Source organism: Lissotriton vulgaris, chromosome 2_2 (genome assembly GCF_964263255.1).
Source record: "Lissotriton vulgaris chromosome 2_2, aLisVul1.2, whole genome shotgun sequence".
Classification (NCBI taxonomy): domain Eukaryota; kingdom Metazoa; phylum Chordata; class Amphibia; order Caudata; family Salamandridae; genus Lissotriton; species Lissotriton vulgaris.
In genome coordinates this window covers 192014065-192030080 of record NC_141688.1, presented here as the reverse complement: position 1 = coordinate 192030080, position 16016 = coordinate 192014065, and the positions used below count along the sequence as shown (strand labels likewise).

The following is a 16016-nucleotide window of genomic DNA, read 5'->3' as shown; positions in this document are numbered from 1 at the left end:
GCACATAGAGCAAAGTAGAGCAAAGAAATGTCTATTTTCTAAACGTGGCATTTCTAAAATAGTAATTTCAAATCAAATTTTACCACTAAGTAGGATTCATCATTCACCATTTCAAAGATATGAAACGTTGTTTAGCTACTCCTTTCTAATATGAATTACAATTTAAAAGTGTTTAAGGACATCTCCCAATGCTAGCATATGAGGAGTAGGCCACAGAGTTGTGAAAAACAAATTTAGCTGTTTGGCATCAACAGGACATTTAAAACTTTACTACCACAGCACCCTGTACATAGGGCTACCTAGGGCCTACACTAGGGGTGACCTATTTATAATAAATGAGTAGTTTAAGGCTTGGCAAGTGGTTTTAAATGCCAAGTAGAAGTGGACGTAAATTGCACACACTTGAAAGGCTACTTGTGTGGTGGCACAACCAGTGCTGCAGCCCCACTAGTACCATTTAGTTTGCAGACCTTGGGCAAATGGTATGCCACTTTACAAGGGACTTAAAAGTAAATTAAATATAGCAATCCGGTTTATACTAATGTCACTATGTTAAGGGGAGAAGCACATGCACTTCAGCACTGGTTAGCAGTGGTAAAGTGCTCTGTGTCCTGACGTCAACAAGAAAATGCAGCAAAAAGAGGAGTTGGGCAGGCAAAAACTTGGGGGAAGAGCACCCTAAGGATGACGGGTATTAGAATGTTACGTCAAGGAAACTAACTAATAAGCCGGAGGCAGAGTGTTATTTTGGTTAAGGAATGCAAGACCTGATGGAGAAATATAGACACATAAAAAATATTGAGTTCACTATTTTCTAAAATTCACGCATCTTGCTGCCAATCTTCATAATAAAGTACACTTACTATGCTGTGCAGAAAATTTGCAATTACCCTTATTTTGCTTACAGTTTGAGATTGGAGTCCAATTGGTTTTCACCGGACACGCAATCGCATCCCCATTCAACATCACATCCTTTGCCGTGTTTAATGCTCCATTATTACCAGGATCAATCCTTGGTCAGGCTGACCTTACCCCCAGTCTATACTTACTTTACTTGGCACCGATTGTTGCAGTAATTGATTCACATCTACCCAGTTTGGTCAGTATACTTCAAACACTCTGTATCTCCTCTTGAAACTGGGAATTTGCTTCTTTATGCTCATGACGTTGATTGAGGGGCGGGGTTCCAACAATGAGTGTGTCCCATAATTGTACCCATAGTCATGCGGTAGTCCCTCAAGGGAAGAAAGGATCTTTTCTCCTTTTTTCATTTTCATTCTCAATATTTTTCTATCATGACCTCATTTTAAGTATTGAGGAGGCCTCGATGGTAAGGTTATATCATCTGGCAATATCTAATTGTATTTGAGTTGTATACATATACCTATTCTTTCAGCCTTGAAAAAGTCAAGATTGACAAAGCACGTGTCGGCTGAGTTTTCTCTGGAGGCGGTATTTCTTCAAAATAAACCAACTTTAAATGGAAACAGAATTGGGTTCTTTGTCATAACAGATCATTGTCTGGACTTCTATGCACTCACATACACCAACTGTGTTATAATAATATACTACTAGTACAAGAATTATGTATAGCACGTATGTATAGCACGTTGTCATATGAACAAGTATCCACTATAGTTCTGTGCTCGTTGCAGTTCCTCTATCTGCTCATATTTTATACATTAGCGTGGCTGTTGTTCGGGGGCAACTTTGGGTATTAGGGTGCCAGGACAGCTGTAGCAACTTTTTGTCTTTCTATATATACATTAAGCATTGACATGTAGTGTTTCCCACTGTGAAGTATACTTTGGATTGAAACGTTAATACGAGGTGCGATAATTTCCCAATTTTTGGGCTACCACTACCCCAATCTTCTTTACTTAAGGGAAGAAAGGTGTCTGGAACCGACGGGGAGGGTCCTTCATCATTAGCGCAACTAGAATAGTGCCATCTGTCTGTTGTCCATTTTACGCTCTGTCTAGTTATTGTGGGGCTGCGCTCTTGGGGTTCTTGGCGCCATGCAGAGATGGATGAAACTCGTGCTCAAGACCAGTCCACATTAGTGGAATCTACATCTTGTCTAGTCAGTCGCAGTCTTCTATTTGGTCAGTCTCATCACAGTGATCACTTGTGTGTTACCGCTTGTGCTCCAGATGCCTGTGGCCCACAGGTGCTGCCCTGTTTTTAGGGTTATCTGCGGCTGTGGCCCTTGGTATCCTAGGCTGGATTGGAGAAAAAATCCAGCAGATCCTCCTTCCAAGGGTTCTGGCTTTCTTATTCCTTTTCTTGTAGTTCAATGATCCAGGGTAATAGATGAAGTAGAGATGGAACTGCTAGAGCACCAACCCTAACTCTGTGCCTAAGGTGACTGGTTTGATACTCCATCTTCTCCTGGATATGTTTCATACCACAGACTTGAGATTTGTGCTTTCGTTTGTGGGCTTCTCCATGCAGTTGTGGGAAGAGCATGCTCTGCTACAATCTTATTTTTTGCTTCCTTCAGTTTCTTTTTTATATTCCCTGATCTTTCTATATTAATGGTACTATGTTCAGGTAAGGATTGTTTCCCATCCTTAGTAGTGAGTCCTGCCCACTTTTAAATATTTGCTAGAGATACATAGTGTGAGCAGGAGATCCTTTCAACAGATACTTGCTTTGCTTAGATTTATCAGCCCCATCAGTGTTTTTATTGTTCACACATTCACAGGTAGCAATAAAAGGAGTCTGCTGGTCTTGTACCTGCAGCTCATCCTTTGCACGGTTGTGCAAAGGAAACATAAAACAGGGTAGGGCTGCCCTCAGTTATTCAGTGATCTTGCGAAAGGGGCGGGGAAGGGAAGTGAAAGCATTCTGCACTCGCACCCAAAGATCACCTTGCACACAGCTTTTGCCTCAGTAGGAAACCCATAAAGGCTTGTGAGGTGCCAGGGTTGCTTATCTATCTATCTATCTATCTATCTATCTATCTATATATCTATCTATCTATCTATCTATCTGTCTGTCTGTCTGTCTGTCTGTCTGTCTGTCTGTCTGTCTGTCTGTCTGTCGCCTATTTATGTAACTATCCCTCTCTCTTTTTCTCTCGGTTTCTTTTCTTGGGAATGATAACCTTATGCTGACCTGCCGATCTGAGAGGTCTGTTGGGAACATACCAGTTGAAGGTGGTCCTAAGATACCAAGAACCTTGCTGATGAACAGCTTAATGATCCATAAACAGGGCTTTGAGGACACCCGCTTCATAACTGTTAACCAATTGAGAGTTCTCTAGCCCTCCCTGACAGAGAGATGTTTTGGCAGTCCTAGGAAATGTCGAGCTGCAGCATTTTGGATACGCTGGAGCTTATTTAAAGAGTACTGATCTACATTTAAATAAAGGGCAGTACAGTAGTCCAAGCGAGATGTGATCAATGCAATCACCGCTGACACCCTAAGCTCCTTAGAAAGCAAAGGAATACTTTTCTTCAACAGACTTGAGTCCAAAAGCTGGAGATCGCGATTCTATAACCTTGGTGTCAAAAGTCAAGGTGTTATCAAAGATCTCTCCCAGGTTTTTGACTGCGGCCACCAGCACAGGCAGAGTTCCACAAGTTTCCAGCGACCAACGGTTGGTCCAAATTGAGTTTTCAGCTAGTTCAGTTCTAGATGAAGGTCCCCAGCTGTGGATATTCCTATGAAACCTGCAATCTGGTCTCATGACTCATCCTGCCATCGACCTCATTGATCCTCATATGTGGGAAACTAGCCACCTGACGATCAGGCTGCCCCTTGGGAGTATCCGATGATGCTACTGTTGGCGGGGGGTGTCTGGATTCTTAACACATTCCACCAATGCCTCCCAGGCTTTGGCTACATATAGTGATCCAGGCCCACTTCTAGTTTCCAGCAGAAGCACTGCACTTTCATATTCCCTCCATCGTGCCGATTCTCTACGCCAGACCACCACCCGTGGGCATTCTGGTGCCTTCTAGTTCCTGTTGATTTTCCTTTTTGCTTGTATTAAAGCTAGGTCCTGAAAATTACTTGTGACTTTAGTTTTAGCCGTGTGAGGGAACCATCTCCAGAGACCCTGGCCCGGCATGCATGGGACTTCCCTGTCAACAATATCTGCAACCGACCCAGTGATCTCCAACTAGTGTGTGTATGTATGTATGTATAGGCATTTATATAGCGCACTACTTACCCGGAGGGTCCCAAGGCGCTTCGACCGCTGCGAAACCCTTCCTGGCTTCCCTGAGAGATGGTCCCTTAATGGGTATCTCCAGGGTGAGACCAGGCATCCCCGGCGGTCTGGTGGGGCCGTTAGTGTAGATGAGGCAAGCTAATGCCCAGAGTTGCAGAGTGTGATCGCTGATCAGAGTGGGCACCGAGGCGAGAGAATTATCGAGTCCGCTGACCATGGTCCAGAAACCTGCCGCGCCGGGAATCGAACCCTGGTCCCGGGCCGTCCTCTGCTCTCGGGTCTGCCGCCTCTAACCAGTGAGCCACACTACTTCAAGCATTAGGCAACTCCAGAACATATGTATACATTTCACTCCCTCCTTCCCATACCTTGGATACTTCGCACCCACTGCATGAAGGCATCTATTTATCCTTCTAGGGGTGAGGTACGACCTATGAAGTACATAAAAATGTCTGAGCCTAAAGGGGGCGTTCCTTGATATTTTGGGTATTCTTTCTAATATGGTCTCCCAGTCATTCTCTGAAATGGGGTTCCCCAGGTCGTCCTCCCATCGGGTGCAGAGAATAGTGAGGGGAATCATCATGTTCTCCTGAACCAGCCTATTTAAGGAGGTAACTGCTTCAAAGGATCCCAAGGACATTGCTATGTGAGTACAACTTTTGTGGTTTGGGTTTTTTATAAAGGCCCTCTCCCCAGTGTTTACGGATTGCAGCCGTCACGGCCCCTTGCAGCAAAAAGTGGCTTGGATTGAGATTATGTTCCACCCAGAACTACTGAAATGGAAGGAGTCCTCGGTTCCAGATAAGTCCCCAAGTATTGCCACACCTGAAATTGCCCACTTCTCCAATCCTCTCCATGTGGTAATACCTCTAGCATCCCCTATGGGTAGGTCAGGTGAGTACTGCATTCTTCCACGTATTTTTGGCCCAACAGAGACGTAGCACTCGAAAATTCTGAGGTGTCTCCTCTAGCGGGACATCTGCGCTGTATCAACACCCTAAGCAATTGGTGAAGTTTCGCCGCAAAGAGACCCAATACTCACCCAGGTGTCCGTCTGCCCGTCAACCATTGCATTAGCCATTGGAACTTTGCAGCGTGATGATTTAAAGTCAGGGACTGCTAGGCCTCCTTCGTCCAATGGTCGCTGCAAAGTGGTAAGGGCCACTAGCGATCCCTAGATAAAAGCAGCAGTGAGTCAGTCTCACAAAACAGTTCTCTAGGGATCCAAACTGGCAGCACCCCAAAGAAATACAAAAGTCGAGGGAGTGCGATCATCGTTAACAGTGCAACTTAGCCTGCAACCGACGTGGAGTGCTTTCCAGAAGTCAGTGCTCCCATGAAGAGCTGAAATCACTTTTCCTACATTTCCCTCTAGTAAATCAGATGGATTATGGCAGATCCAAACCTCTTTAGGTAGTGCAAACATCAGGGCTCCCTCTGTAATACTGTCAGATCTCCAGGGAGGGTCTCTGTTTGCCAATGTAGGAAATAGCAGGGATTCTGTCAATTAACCCTCACTCCGGAAAATGACCCAAAAATTCTCCAGGTGCCCCCAGCACTGTTCAGATCCTCTGTCGTATTTTGTAGGAACATCAGATCTTCGGCATAAAGAGCAATGTGGTGCGTTTGTCCACCTCTCACAATGCTCAGAACATTGCTCCCTGTCTTGGCGCAGCAGGCCAGAAGTTTCATTGCCAGAGCAAATAACAGGGGTGATAAAGGGCACCCTGTCTGGTCCCTTGTCCCATCCGATAGGGCTCCGAAATAAGTCACCCTCTCCTGACTCAGGAAGATTGGTCCTCATACAACAATCTGGTTCAGACTACAAACCCCTGCCCTTGTTAAAAGCATTCCATGATGCTGAATAAAAAGGCTGATTCCTGGTGACAATGGCCTTTTCTATATCCACTGCGAAATTCACAGCTACTGTTCGATTATAGGTATCACCTTTCAATAGTTTGAGAAGTCTCCGAATATTTAGTGCCATGTTACTGCTAGAGATGCGTCAGGTCAGAGTTTGTGAGGTTGGGCATATGAGGGAGCAGTCTAGTGGCAAGCATCCAGCTGAGGATTTTAAAATCGACATTCAGTATCGATAGCGGCCGGTATGCCCTCTTGTTGCGTGTCGGTCTCCCGGGTTTCAGAAGTGACACAGTGAAGTCTTCAAGGGTGGAGTTTGGTAGTACTCCTGTGTCTCTTGCCAGCTTTTAAAGTGTATTAGTTTGGGGACCAGTTACTTTGTTTATGTAGCATAGAGCTCTATTAGAAACCCATTACCTGCTGTGCTTTGACCTGGGCCATCGCTTTTATGGCTCTGTGAACCTCAGGCACGGTAATTCGTCAACCCATCTTCCTCAATGGATTGATCCGTGGTTTGCTTGATTTAATTCCTGGCACTGATATTACTCTGCTCTGTATCGCAGCCCATATTTGTTCCCAGTTTATCAGGTACACTTTTTTAACAGTTACTGAGGAAAGGCACTGTAACTTAAGGATACATACGCACATTTATCTACTGACCACCAATTTAGTATGTTTGTGAGGTTATGATCGCATTAACTGGCTGCTTGCTTCTTTTTATTTGACTGTGCTGTAGACGCACGCATCTGTCGTGTTGAATAATTTTTCATCCATATAGATGTCTGAATTCTATGTTAGAAAGTTAGAATTTGGCCTGGAACTGCATCCTACCAGGTTTCACTATTGCCATTTTGTTATCCCAGTCGATAAACAAACAGTCTTCTGGTATGGCTGGTATTCCGCATGCAAATCTTTTCTTTATAATACTTTAGGCAATATTAAAACATTGGAATGTTGGGAGCACCATTGAAGACAAAGGAGTGCTCCCTGCTTCTATGGCCTGGTAAACGCCCACAGAATGTTCTAACACATAAAATAAAGGCTTCTCGAAGCTCAAGGGAATTTAAATCCCCTCGAGCTCCGAGAGGCCTTTGTAAAACATTGGAATGTTGCTCTGCGGGTCTTTACCGGCCCGTAGAAGCACGGAGCACTCCATTGTCTTCAATAGAGCTCCCGACATTCCAGTGTTCTAATTCCTAATAAAATTCCAAGATCAACAGCTGAACGCTCATTCCGCACTTGGCAGCCATACTACCAGGTGTCTCCATCAGACATTCCAAAGTAGAACACATTTGAATATATTGTCAGCTGTTTCCATATCGATAGTGGAGAACAAATTCGATCCCATTTAAAACTGGGAGATGGTCTGTGTGGTCTTACCTGCTCTTCTGCTAATGAGTCCATTTCTTGTGGCTCTGTTGTGTAAGGGGAAAGATAGAAGAAAATCTAGGTCTGCTCTAGATTAAGATGGATGGATTGATCTGATAAGTTTCATTAATCATTTTAAACTGCTTTTTAAATGTACTTTGTAGGTTATTCATGTCTGCTGAAGAAACCTTTTCCCACTGCAAATCAGAACATCAGTTTAACATAGGTCAAGTGGCCCAAAAACACGGTAAGGCGTAATTTGCTTCGAAATATTGGTTCATATGTGTCTGATGCATGTCTTTTACAATCTAATTATGAGAATGTGCAGGCAGTGGAAAATATGCATGTGTCTACAATTCTTGGACTGGCTGCCCTAGCTGTGTCCTGCCTCACTCGGAGAAAGTCCCACGACAATTTAACTTTCCTCAAGTTCCAGCCTTCCAACACAATCTCTATGAGAAGACACACATGCATTCACACTCCATCCATCCATCCACACACACTCCATCCATCCACACACACACACACACACACTCCATCCATCCTCACACACACACTCCATCCACACACATACTCCATCAAGCCATCCACACACTCCATCCATCCGCAGATGCACTCCATCCACACACACACACACCCTCCATCCATACACACTCACACACACTCTCCATCCACACACAGACCCTCTCTATCATCCACACACAGACCCTCTCTATCATCCACACACACCCTCTCTATCATCCACACACACACACACACACACACACACAAACACTCCGTCCATCCATACAAACACACTCTCCCTCCATCCATCCACACAGACACCCTCCCCATCCATCTATCCATCCTTCCACACACACACCCACCCTCTCCAGCCATCCATCCACACACATCCTATCCATCCATCCACCCACACACCCCATCCATCCACCCACACACCCCATCCATCCACACACCCTCTCCATCCATCTATCCACCCACACACCCACCCTATCCATCCATCCACCCCCACACACACGCACATCCTCTCCATCCATCCATCCATCCATCCACCCACCCACACACACACACACAACCTCTCCATCCATACACACACACACACACACCCTCTCCATCCATACACACACACACACACCCTCTCCATCCATACACACACACACACCCTCTCCACCCACCCATCCATCCACACACACGCACACCCTCTCCATCCATCCAACCCCATCTTCCTGCTCCTTCTCATCCTGTTACACTCGACTTCCTCTCCCTGTGTTCTTCACCTCTGGTCAGGACTGGGCTCTGAGCCTCATGAAAGCGATGGGCCATGAACCTCGGGAGAGCATTGAGTGATATACCTCTGGGGAGCACTGAATGTTCTACACTGCTATTCTACGTCAGGGGAGCAGTCAGTATCTGACAATCCAGAGGCACTAGACTCTCTGCATTATGGGGGCCAAGAGTGATCTACTGGAGGGGTATGCGTCAGTGTCATGTAGATGAGCAAAGGTTGATGTTAGAGAAGAGTCCTACTGTCCCATGTCGGGCGTGATTAGTGAATCCAGTCTAGTTTTTTTCTTAATATTCGGGGGTTTTCATTATTGTTGTCCATTGTTTTCCTATTGCAAACTCGTGACTACAAATACCAGACAAGGAAGGGTGTTTTTAGCTTTCCCAATAGTATTTGAGCGATTTGTTTGCAAGAACCAATTCGCCGGTATTTTGTATACGTAGTACACGTGAGCTATATGCAGACCTGCACAGCCTAGAGTCAGGCATTCATAGGCACTTCGCTGTAAGAGACCTTCATGTCATATGAAACACCTTCTTTTGGCTCTCACTCAGTTTTTAACCAACAACATTTTGTGTGCTTCATTTTAGATAAACTCCATTATTTTATTAGGTTATGTTCTTTAGCACGGAAATAAACTGTATGATTCATTAATCAATGCCAATTTCATCTTAGTGGGACATCCCCAAATTAACAAGCATTGGCAAAGTCAATAGGCTTTGCATTGAATGCCAGTGTACTGCCTTTACCAGTACTTGTTTTCTAATGTTTTGTAAGTCTTATTAAAAACATTAAGAACATAGCTGCTTGTGCATGCACATGCACCTGAGGACATCTTTTGAATGTTTCTGCAATAACATTTCAACAAATATTCAAAGAGGGCCGTCTTTGCATGCATGGCGGCCTTCTATGAGTGGGATGGATGCTCATTTAAAGACCCTTATGTGCACGTTTGCATGTAAGGGTGTCCCTCTTAAAAGCTGATTCATAAAAAATGGCTGCCTCTGCATATGTTAGAGTGTCAATCATTGGATGGATTAGTATTTATTCATAAGATGGCTATTGGAAGAAGTACATATCCAGAATGCAGTGCACCACAAGTGGCAGCCAGAGCCAGTAGTAGTGTCTGGAAAGCTGCCCAGGTCCTTACAAAGTTCAAAAAGGTTCAACACATAATAAATACAATTTAAATAAAATACTGTGGCCTTCAAGTCCTTAGAACTGAAGGTTACTAGTTTTTCTGTGGGCGATGAAAGTGTGCATTGGCAATGTTGTAATTCGTAGAGAAAAGAACCAATGGCTGCAGTGGTCTGAGTCATTGCCCCAAGCTGTACACTCTGAGTGGAAGCAAAATGTGAATGACAGAAAAGACCATGTTTGAAGTGGTCTGGCTGAAAGCCTACATATGAAGTATATAATGTATGTACATTTTTGGTAAAATCAAAAGGTCTTGGCTAACATCAGACCTAAGAATGTTAATATCTGAATTTTGAGTCCGATTATTCTTACATTGCATTTCTTTCTATTTCAGGTCTTGATTTCTATGGATACATCAAGTTAATAAACTTTGTTAGGACCACAGTAAGTAGGTTGTTTCTGTAAACTTATTGTCATGCCTGATCAGCAAGGTTGATCTCAAAAAGGTTAGCCAATTCAAATAATATGCTAGGAAATTAATAAGTCCAAACAACGCTCATGTACAGTTGCTGCTGAAGTACCCTTGCTTCTTTTAATTTGCACATTGCTTAGCTTTCTGGTGATGATACCATCTTGGCACAGTAGTCAGAGAGTGTGTGAAAATCTCTGTGACTTCGGATATCACCCTGCTATGGTCTGTGTTCACCTGAACGCAGAATCTATTGAGCACAACGCTTATGATAAAATATAATGAACTCCACACATAGTCGTTACAGTGCACTAAACTACGACCAGCACTCTTCTTGCTAATCACAGTAAATGACCCTCTCTGGCTTTCCCAGACGATGTAGGTGCATGTTTGATGAGTGAGGGGACCTAGACACTTCAGTCGAAAAGCAGAGTCAGCCTTCCCCCCATGTAATGTAATAAGTTATTTTTGCTGCAAAGGGCTGCTGAAAAGTTTTTTTAAAGTACAGCCACTTGGTGTAGGGTGGGATTGCAGTTTATGTTAAGAGTGTGAAGGGATCTATAGAGGGGGCCAGCCTTTTGTCTGCCTTTCATTTCTGTTCCATACATCCGCTCTCTTTCACCGTCTCTCCTCGGTTTCCCTCTCTAATCTCTCACTCTTTACCTTCTGCCTACCTCTTGTTATGTCTCTCTAGAAGCCTCCCTGTGGCTACTACAATTAACTTAGGGCAGCTGGAAAAAGTGAAAAAAACAGACTGCCCACAAGGTAAATACCTGGTGGAATAAAAGGCCTGTCCAACCATTTGTACTCCAACCTGACGATGAGACAGCGGCTGAGTCTAGAAATCAACCTGAGATAGATACATGGAAGGAGAATGATTCCTAGCGGGTTCTGAAAGTGCTAGCCAAGAATATACATAATCTGACTGGGATACATATAGAAAAGTGGGAGCTGTTAACCCACTTGTTGTTCCAGTTCAAGTCTTCACTGTTCAAGGAGAGGGTGCTCCACAGAGTACTCAGAGGACTACTGCTCAGCTAGGGCTGATGTCTGCAAGACATCCAGCTTTCCAGTGATGAGGGGACATCACTTGGAGTCTGTTCTGAGGCACCGTTAGTGCCGTTCCTGGTTGTAGGAGTTCCCTTAGAGCTAATGCTAATAGACATTGTTGAGCCATTTGGTCAACTTTACGGCATCAGGCAATAAATGCAATTTGGTTGTAGTGGATCTTGCCACAGGTAGCCTGAAGCAGTGCCACTGAGGAATACGACTACAAAAGTGGTGGCTAGGGCTCTCCTAGGGATCTTTTCTAAGGTCTATTTGTTTTAAGACCGTGATTTCTGAACAGGGAACCCATGTCATCTCAGCGACCCTTGACCCCACCAGGTAGGTCGCTCCCCCTCGCACAGCACCGCCTGTGCCTCCCTGCCCCAGCAGCCGCTGCTAAGGAAGTTCGAGGCCCTCCACCACCCGCAGGCTACCACCTGCGCCTCATCCCTGTTGGCCAGTGGTATGCCGTAGGTAGGTTTGGTCATCCTCCGCTTTTTTGCTTTTATTGTATTGCCTGTATTTTCATTGTTGTTTCTGTGACTGCTGTTGTCTGTTTTCCCCCGCTGCCTGTATGTGGTCCGTGCCCCTTTTTCCTCCCTCTGTTCCCCTCGCTGTTCCCGTGCTCTTTCTGCCCGGTCTTTCCTCCTGTACCCCTCGCTGCCCCTGTGCCTCTGCCCGGTTTTCCCTTCTGTTCCCCTCGCTGCCCCCGTGCCTCTCTGCCCGTTCTGCCTTCTGTTCTTAGCTGCCCCTGTATTTCTGTACTCTGTATTCTACCTCTGTTCCACTCGTTTTTTTGTGTCTTTCCGCGCTCTGTGCCACTTGTTTTTCCCTCGTTTTTTGTGCCTTTCTGCCCTCTGTTCCACCCGTTTTCCCTAGTTTTTTCTGCCTTTCTGACCTCTGTTCCACTCGTTTTTCCCTCGTTTTGTGTGCCCTTCTGCCCTCTGTTCCACTCGTTTTTTTGTGCCCTTCTGCCCTCGGTGCCACTCGTTTTTCCCTTGTTTTTCGTGCCTTTCTGCCCTCTGTTCCACTCTTTATTCCCTCGTTTTTTGTGCCCTTCTGCCCCTTGTGCCACTCGTTTTCCCTCGTTTTATGTGCCCTTCTGCCCTCTGTTCCACTCGTTTTTTGGTGTACTTCCGCCCTCTGTGCCACTCGTTTTTTGTGCCTTTCTGCCCTCTGTTCCACTCGTTATTCCCTTATTTTTTGTACCCTTCTGCCCTCTGTTCCACTCATTTTTTGTGCCCTTCTGCCCCTTGTGCCACTCGTTTTTTCCTCGTTTTATGTGCCCTTCTGCCCTCTGTTCCACTTGTTTTTTGGTCTCCTTCCACCCTTTTACACTCGTTTTTCCCTCGTTTTTTGTGCCTTTCTGCCTTCTGTTCCACTCGTTTTTCCCTCGTTTTTTGTGCCCGTCTGCCCTCTGCCACTCGTTTTGCCCTCGTATTTTGTGCCCTTCTGGCCTCTGCTCCACTCGTTTTTTTGTGCCCTTCTGCCCTCTGTGCCACTTGTTTTTTCCTCGTTTTTTGTTCCTTTCTGCCCTCTGTTCCACTCATTTTCACCTCGTTTTTTGTGCCTTTCTGCCCTTTGTTCCACTCATTTTTCTCTCGTTTTTTGTGTCCTTCTGCCCTCTGTTCCACTCGTTTTTTGTGCCCCTTTTGCCTTCTGTCCCACTCGTTTTTTTGTGCCCTTCTGGCCTCCTTTCCACACGTTTTTTGTGCCCTTCTGCGCCAATCGTTTTTCCCTCGTTTTTTGTGCCCTTTTTGCCTTCTGTGCCACTCATTTTACCCTAGATTTTGTGCCCCTTTTTTTCTTCAGTTACCTTCGTTGTCCCTCACAGCCCTTGCTGCTGCGTCCCCTGCGGCCCGCCTCCCTGACTGTCCACTGCCCATTCGCTGCCCCAGCCTCCCAGCTGGTCCTCCCTACCACCTCCCCATATATGGCAGCCGCTGGCGCCCCGAAGGCCCTTCCGCGCTCAGCACCAGAACCCCTGGCACCCGCACCCGCCACGACGACCGCCGCCACTATGACGCCAGCACTCTGCACGCTCTCAACTCCGGACGCAGCCGCACCTGCTTCAAGGCTGCCCCGTTACGCACACACGGCCCCTTCACCTGCCGGAACTGCAGCTACACCAGCCTCAGAGCAGACAAACCACCCACCCAGAAAGACCCCAACCACCTCTGATGCATACTACTAAAATCCGGCTCCGCACGCTAACATGCCGTCGAGCTCTGGGACCTGCTCGACACAACATCCCCGGACGTCGCCTCCCTCACAGAGACCTGGTTTAAGAACACCTTCGCACCTGACATCGCCATAGCCATCCTAGACTGCTACAAGATCACCCGCAGAGACCGCACCAACGGAGTCTGAGGAGGAATCGCCAACATCCACAAGAACAGCATCAGGGTCTCGACTAGCACCGACGACGCGCTCCGCACCGCCGAACAAATGCATTTACAGATCCACACAGACCCTAATTCCACCCTCAGAGGCACCCTCATCTACTGACCCCCACGGACCCCGCCCCCAGTACAGCGACTCCATCGCCGACTTGATCAGCACGCACGCCCTGACTTCCACTGACTGCTTCCTCCTCGGAGACCTGAACTTTCACCTTGAGAACAACAACAAAAACTCCACAACCCTGATCGATCACCCCGCCAACCTCGCACTGAAGCAAATCGTCACAACGCCCACCCACTATGCCGGCCACACGCTCAACCCCGTTTTCTCCTCAAGCCCATACATCTCCATCAGCCACACCACCGAACTCCTTTGGACCGACCACCGCTGGATCCACTTCGCTTTCCAGAAACCCACCACACACTACCGCACCCAACAGATCCCCCGCCGCTGCTGGAGCACAATCACCGAAGACCAACTACACGCAAACCTCGCTCTCAACCCACCCTCCAACACCGACAATGCTGCCCACAGCCTCAGACGCTGGATCGAGGTCTGCGCCAACACCCTCGCCCCGCTGAAGAAACCCCCCCACAGAGACACCAGCAAAAGGGCCATCTAGTTCACCCCAGAACTCCTAGCCTCCAAGCAAGCTTGCCGGAAACTAGAGAAGAAATGGCACAGTGAACAAACTCCGGACAGCCACGCAGCACACAAGGACGCCATCCACAACCACCACCACCTCATCAGTGAGGCCAAGAGGACCTCCTTCAAAGACCGCCTCGACAACAACGCACATAATAGCAAGGAGCTCTTCAACATCGTGAAGGAACTCTCCAACCCCAACAACATCCCACCGTCGGAAGCCCTGTGCGACTCCCTAGCCACCTTCTTCCACCGCAAGATAGCAGACATCCACAACCGCTTCAACACCCAGACAGCCCCAACAAACAGCAACACAACAGACCCTCCGTACATCATCGACCACGACCCCCTGCTAGTCTGGGCCAGGGTGAGCATCGATGACACCATCAAGACCATGCGCTCAATCCACTCTGGCTCTCCGGCAGACCCTTTCCCGCACCACGTCTTCAACAGAGCAAGCAGCTCCATCGCACCCCACCTGCGCAACGTCCTCAATCTCTCCCTCGAGACCGCAACCTTCCCAGAGATCTGGAAACAGGCCGAGATCAACGCCCGACTCAAAAAACCTAAGGCAGACCCAAGAGACCTCGAGAATTTCTGGCCCATCTCTCTGCTCCCCTTCCCGGCCAAGGTCATCGAGAAAACCGTCAACAGACAGCTAAACCGATACCTTGAAGAAGACAGAATCCTGGACCCTTCCCAGTCAGGGTTCCGCAGCAACCGCAGCACCGAGACTGCCCTCAGCGCCGCCACCGACGACATCAGGACCCTGCTGTACAACGGCAAGACAGCAGCACTCATCTTCCTATCCTAGGCCTCTCTGCCGCCATCAACACCGTCTGCCACCGCGCACTACGCACACGCCTCCACGCCGCAGGGATCCGAGATAAGGGTCTGGATTGGACCACCTCCTTCCTCTCCGGCAGAACCCAGAGCGTCCTCCTACCCCCATTCCGTTCCAAAGCCTCCGAGATCATCTGCAGCGTACCCCAGGGATCCTTCCTCAGCCTGACGCTGTTCAACATTTACATGGCCCGCTCGCACACGTAGTCCGACAGCACAACCTTAACATAATCTCCTACGCTGACGACACTCAGCTGATCCCCTCCCTCACCAAGGACCCCATCACCGCCAAAGCCAACCTCAACGAAGGAATGGAGGCCGTCGCCGACTGGATGAAGACCAGCCGTCTGAAGCTGAACTCTGACAAGACGGGGGTCCTCATCCTCGGCTCCAACCCTTCAGCCAGGGACGACTCCTGGTGGCAGATGGCACTGGGGGTAACCCACCGACCATGCACGCAACCTGGGAATCATCCTCGACTCAATGCTCTCAATGACCAAGCAAGTCAACGCCGTCTCCTCCTCCAGCTTCAACACCCCCTGCATGCTCCGCAAGATCCATAGGTGGATCCCGACATATACAAGAAACACAGTAACCCAGGCCCACTTCAGTAGCAGACTCGACTACAGAAATGCCCTCTACACGGGAACCCCGACCAAGCTCATCAAACGACTACAACGCATCCAAAACGCCTCAGCACGACTGATCCTCGATGTACCACACCACGGCCACATCACTCCCACCTGAGAAACCTGCAATGGCTCCCCGTCAACAAGAGG

At 47.5% G+C, this 16016-nt stretch overlaps 1 protein-coding gene across 2 annotated transcripts in view; it reads left to right on the top strand.

Annotated features, from left to right (window-relative positions):
- PRMT3 (protein arginine methyltransferase 3) overlaps positions 1 to 16016 on the top strand; it is a 777462-nt gene that overhangs the window by 20566 nt on the left and 740880 nt on the right. For both annotated transcript variants that reach the window (XM_086959509.1, XM_086959508.1), the window contains exons 2-3: positions 7573 to 7655; positions 10225 to 10274. In XM_086959509.1, coding sequence (XP_086815635.1) covers positions 7573 to 7655; positions 10225 to 10274 — 133 coding nt within the window. The remainder of the gene's footprint in view (positions 1 to 7572; positions 7656 to 10224; positions 10275 to 16016) is intronic.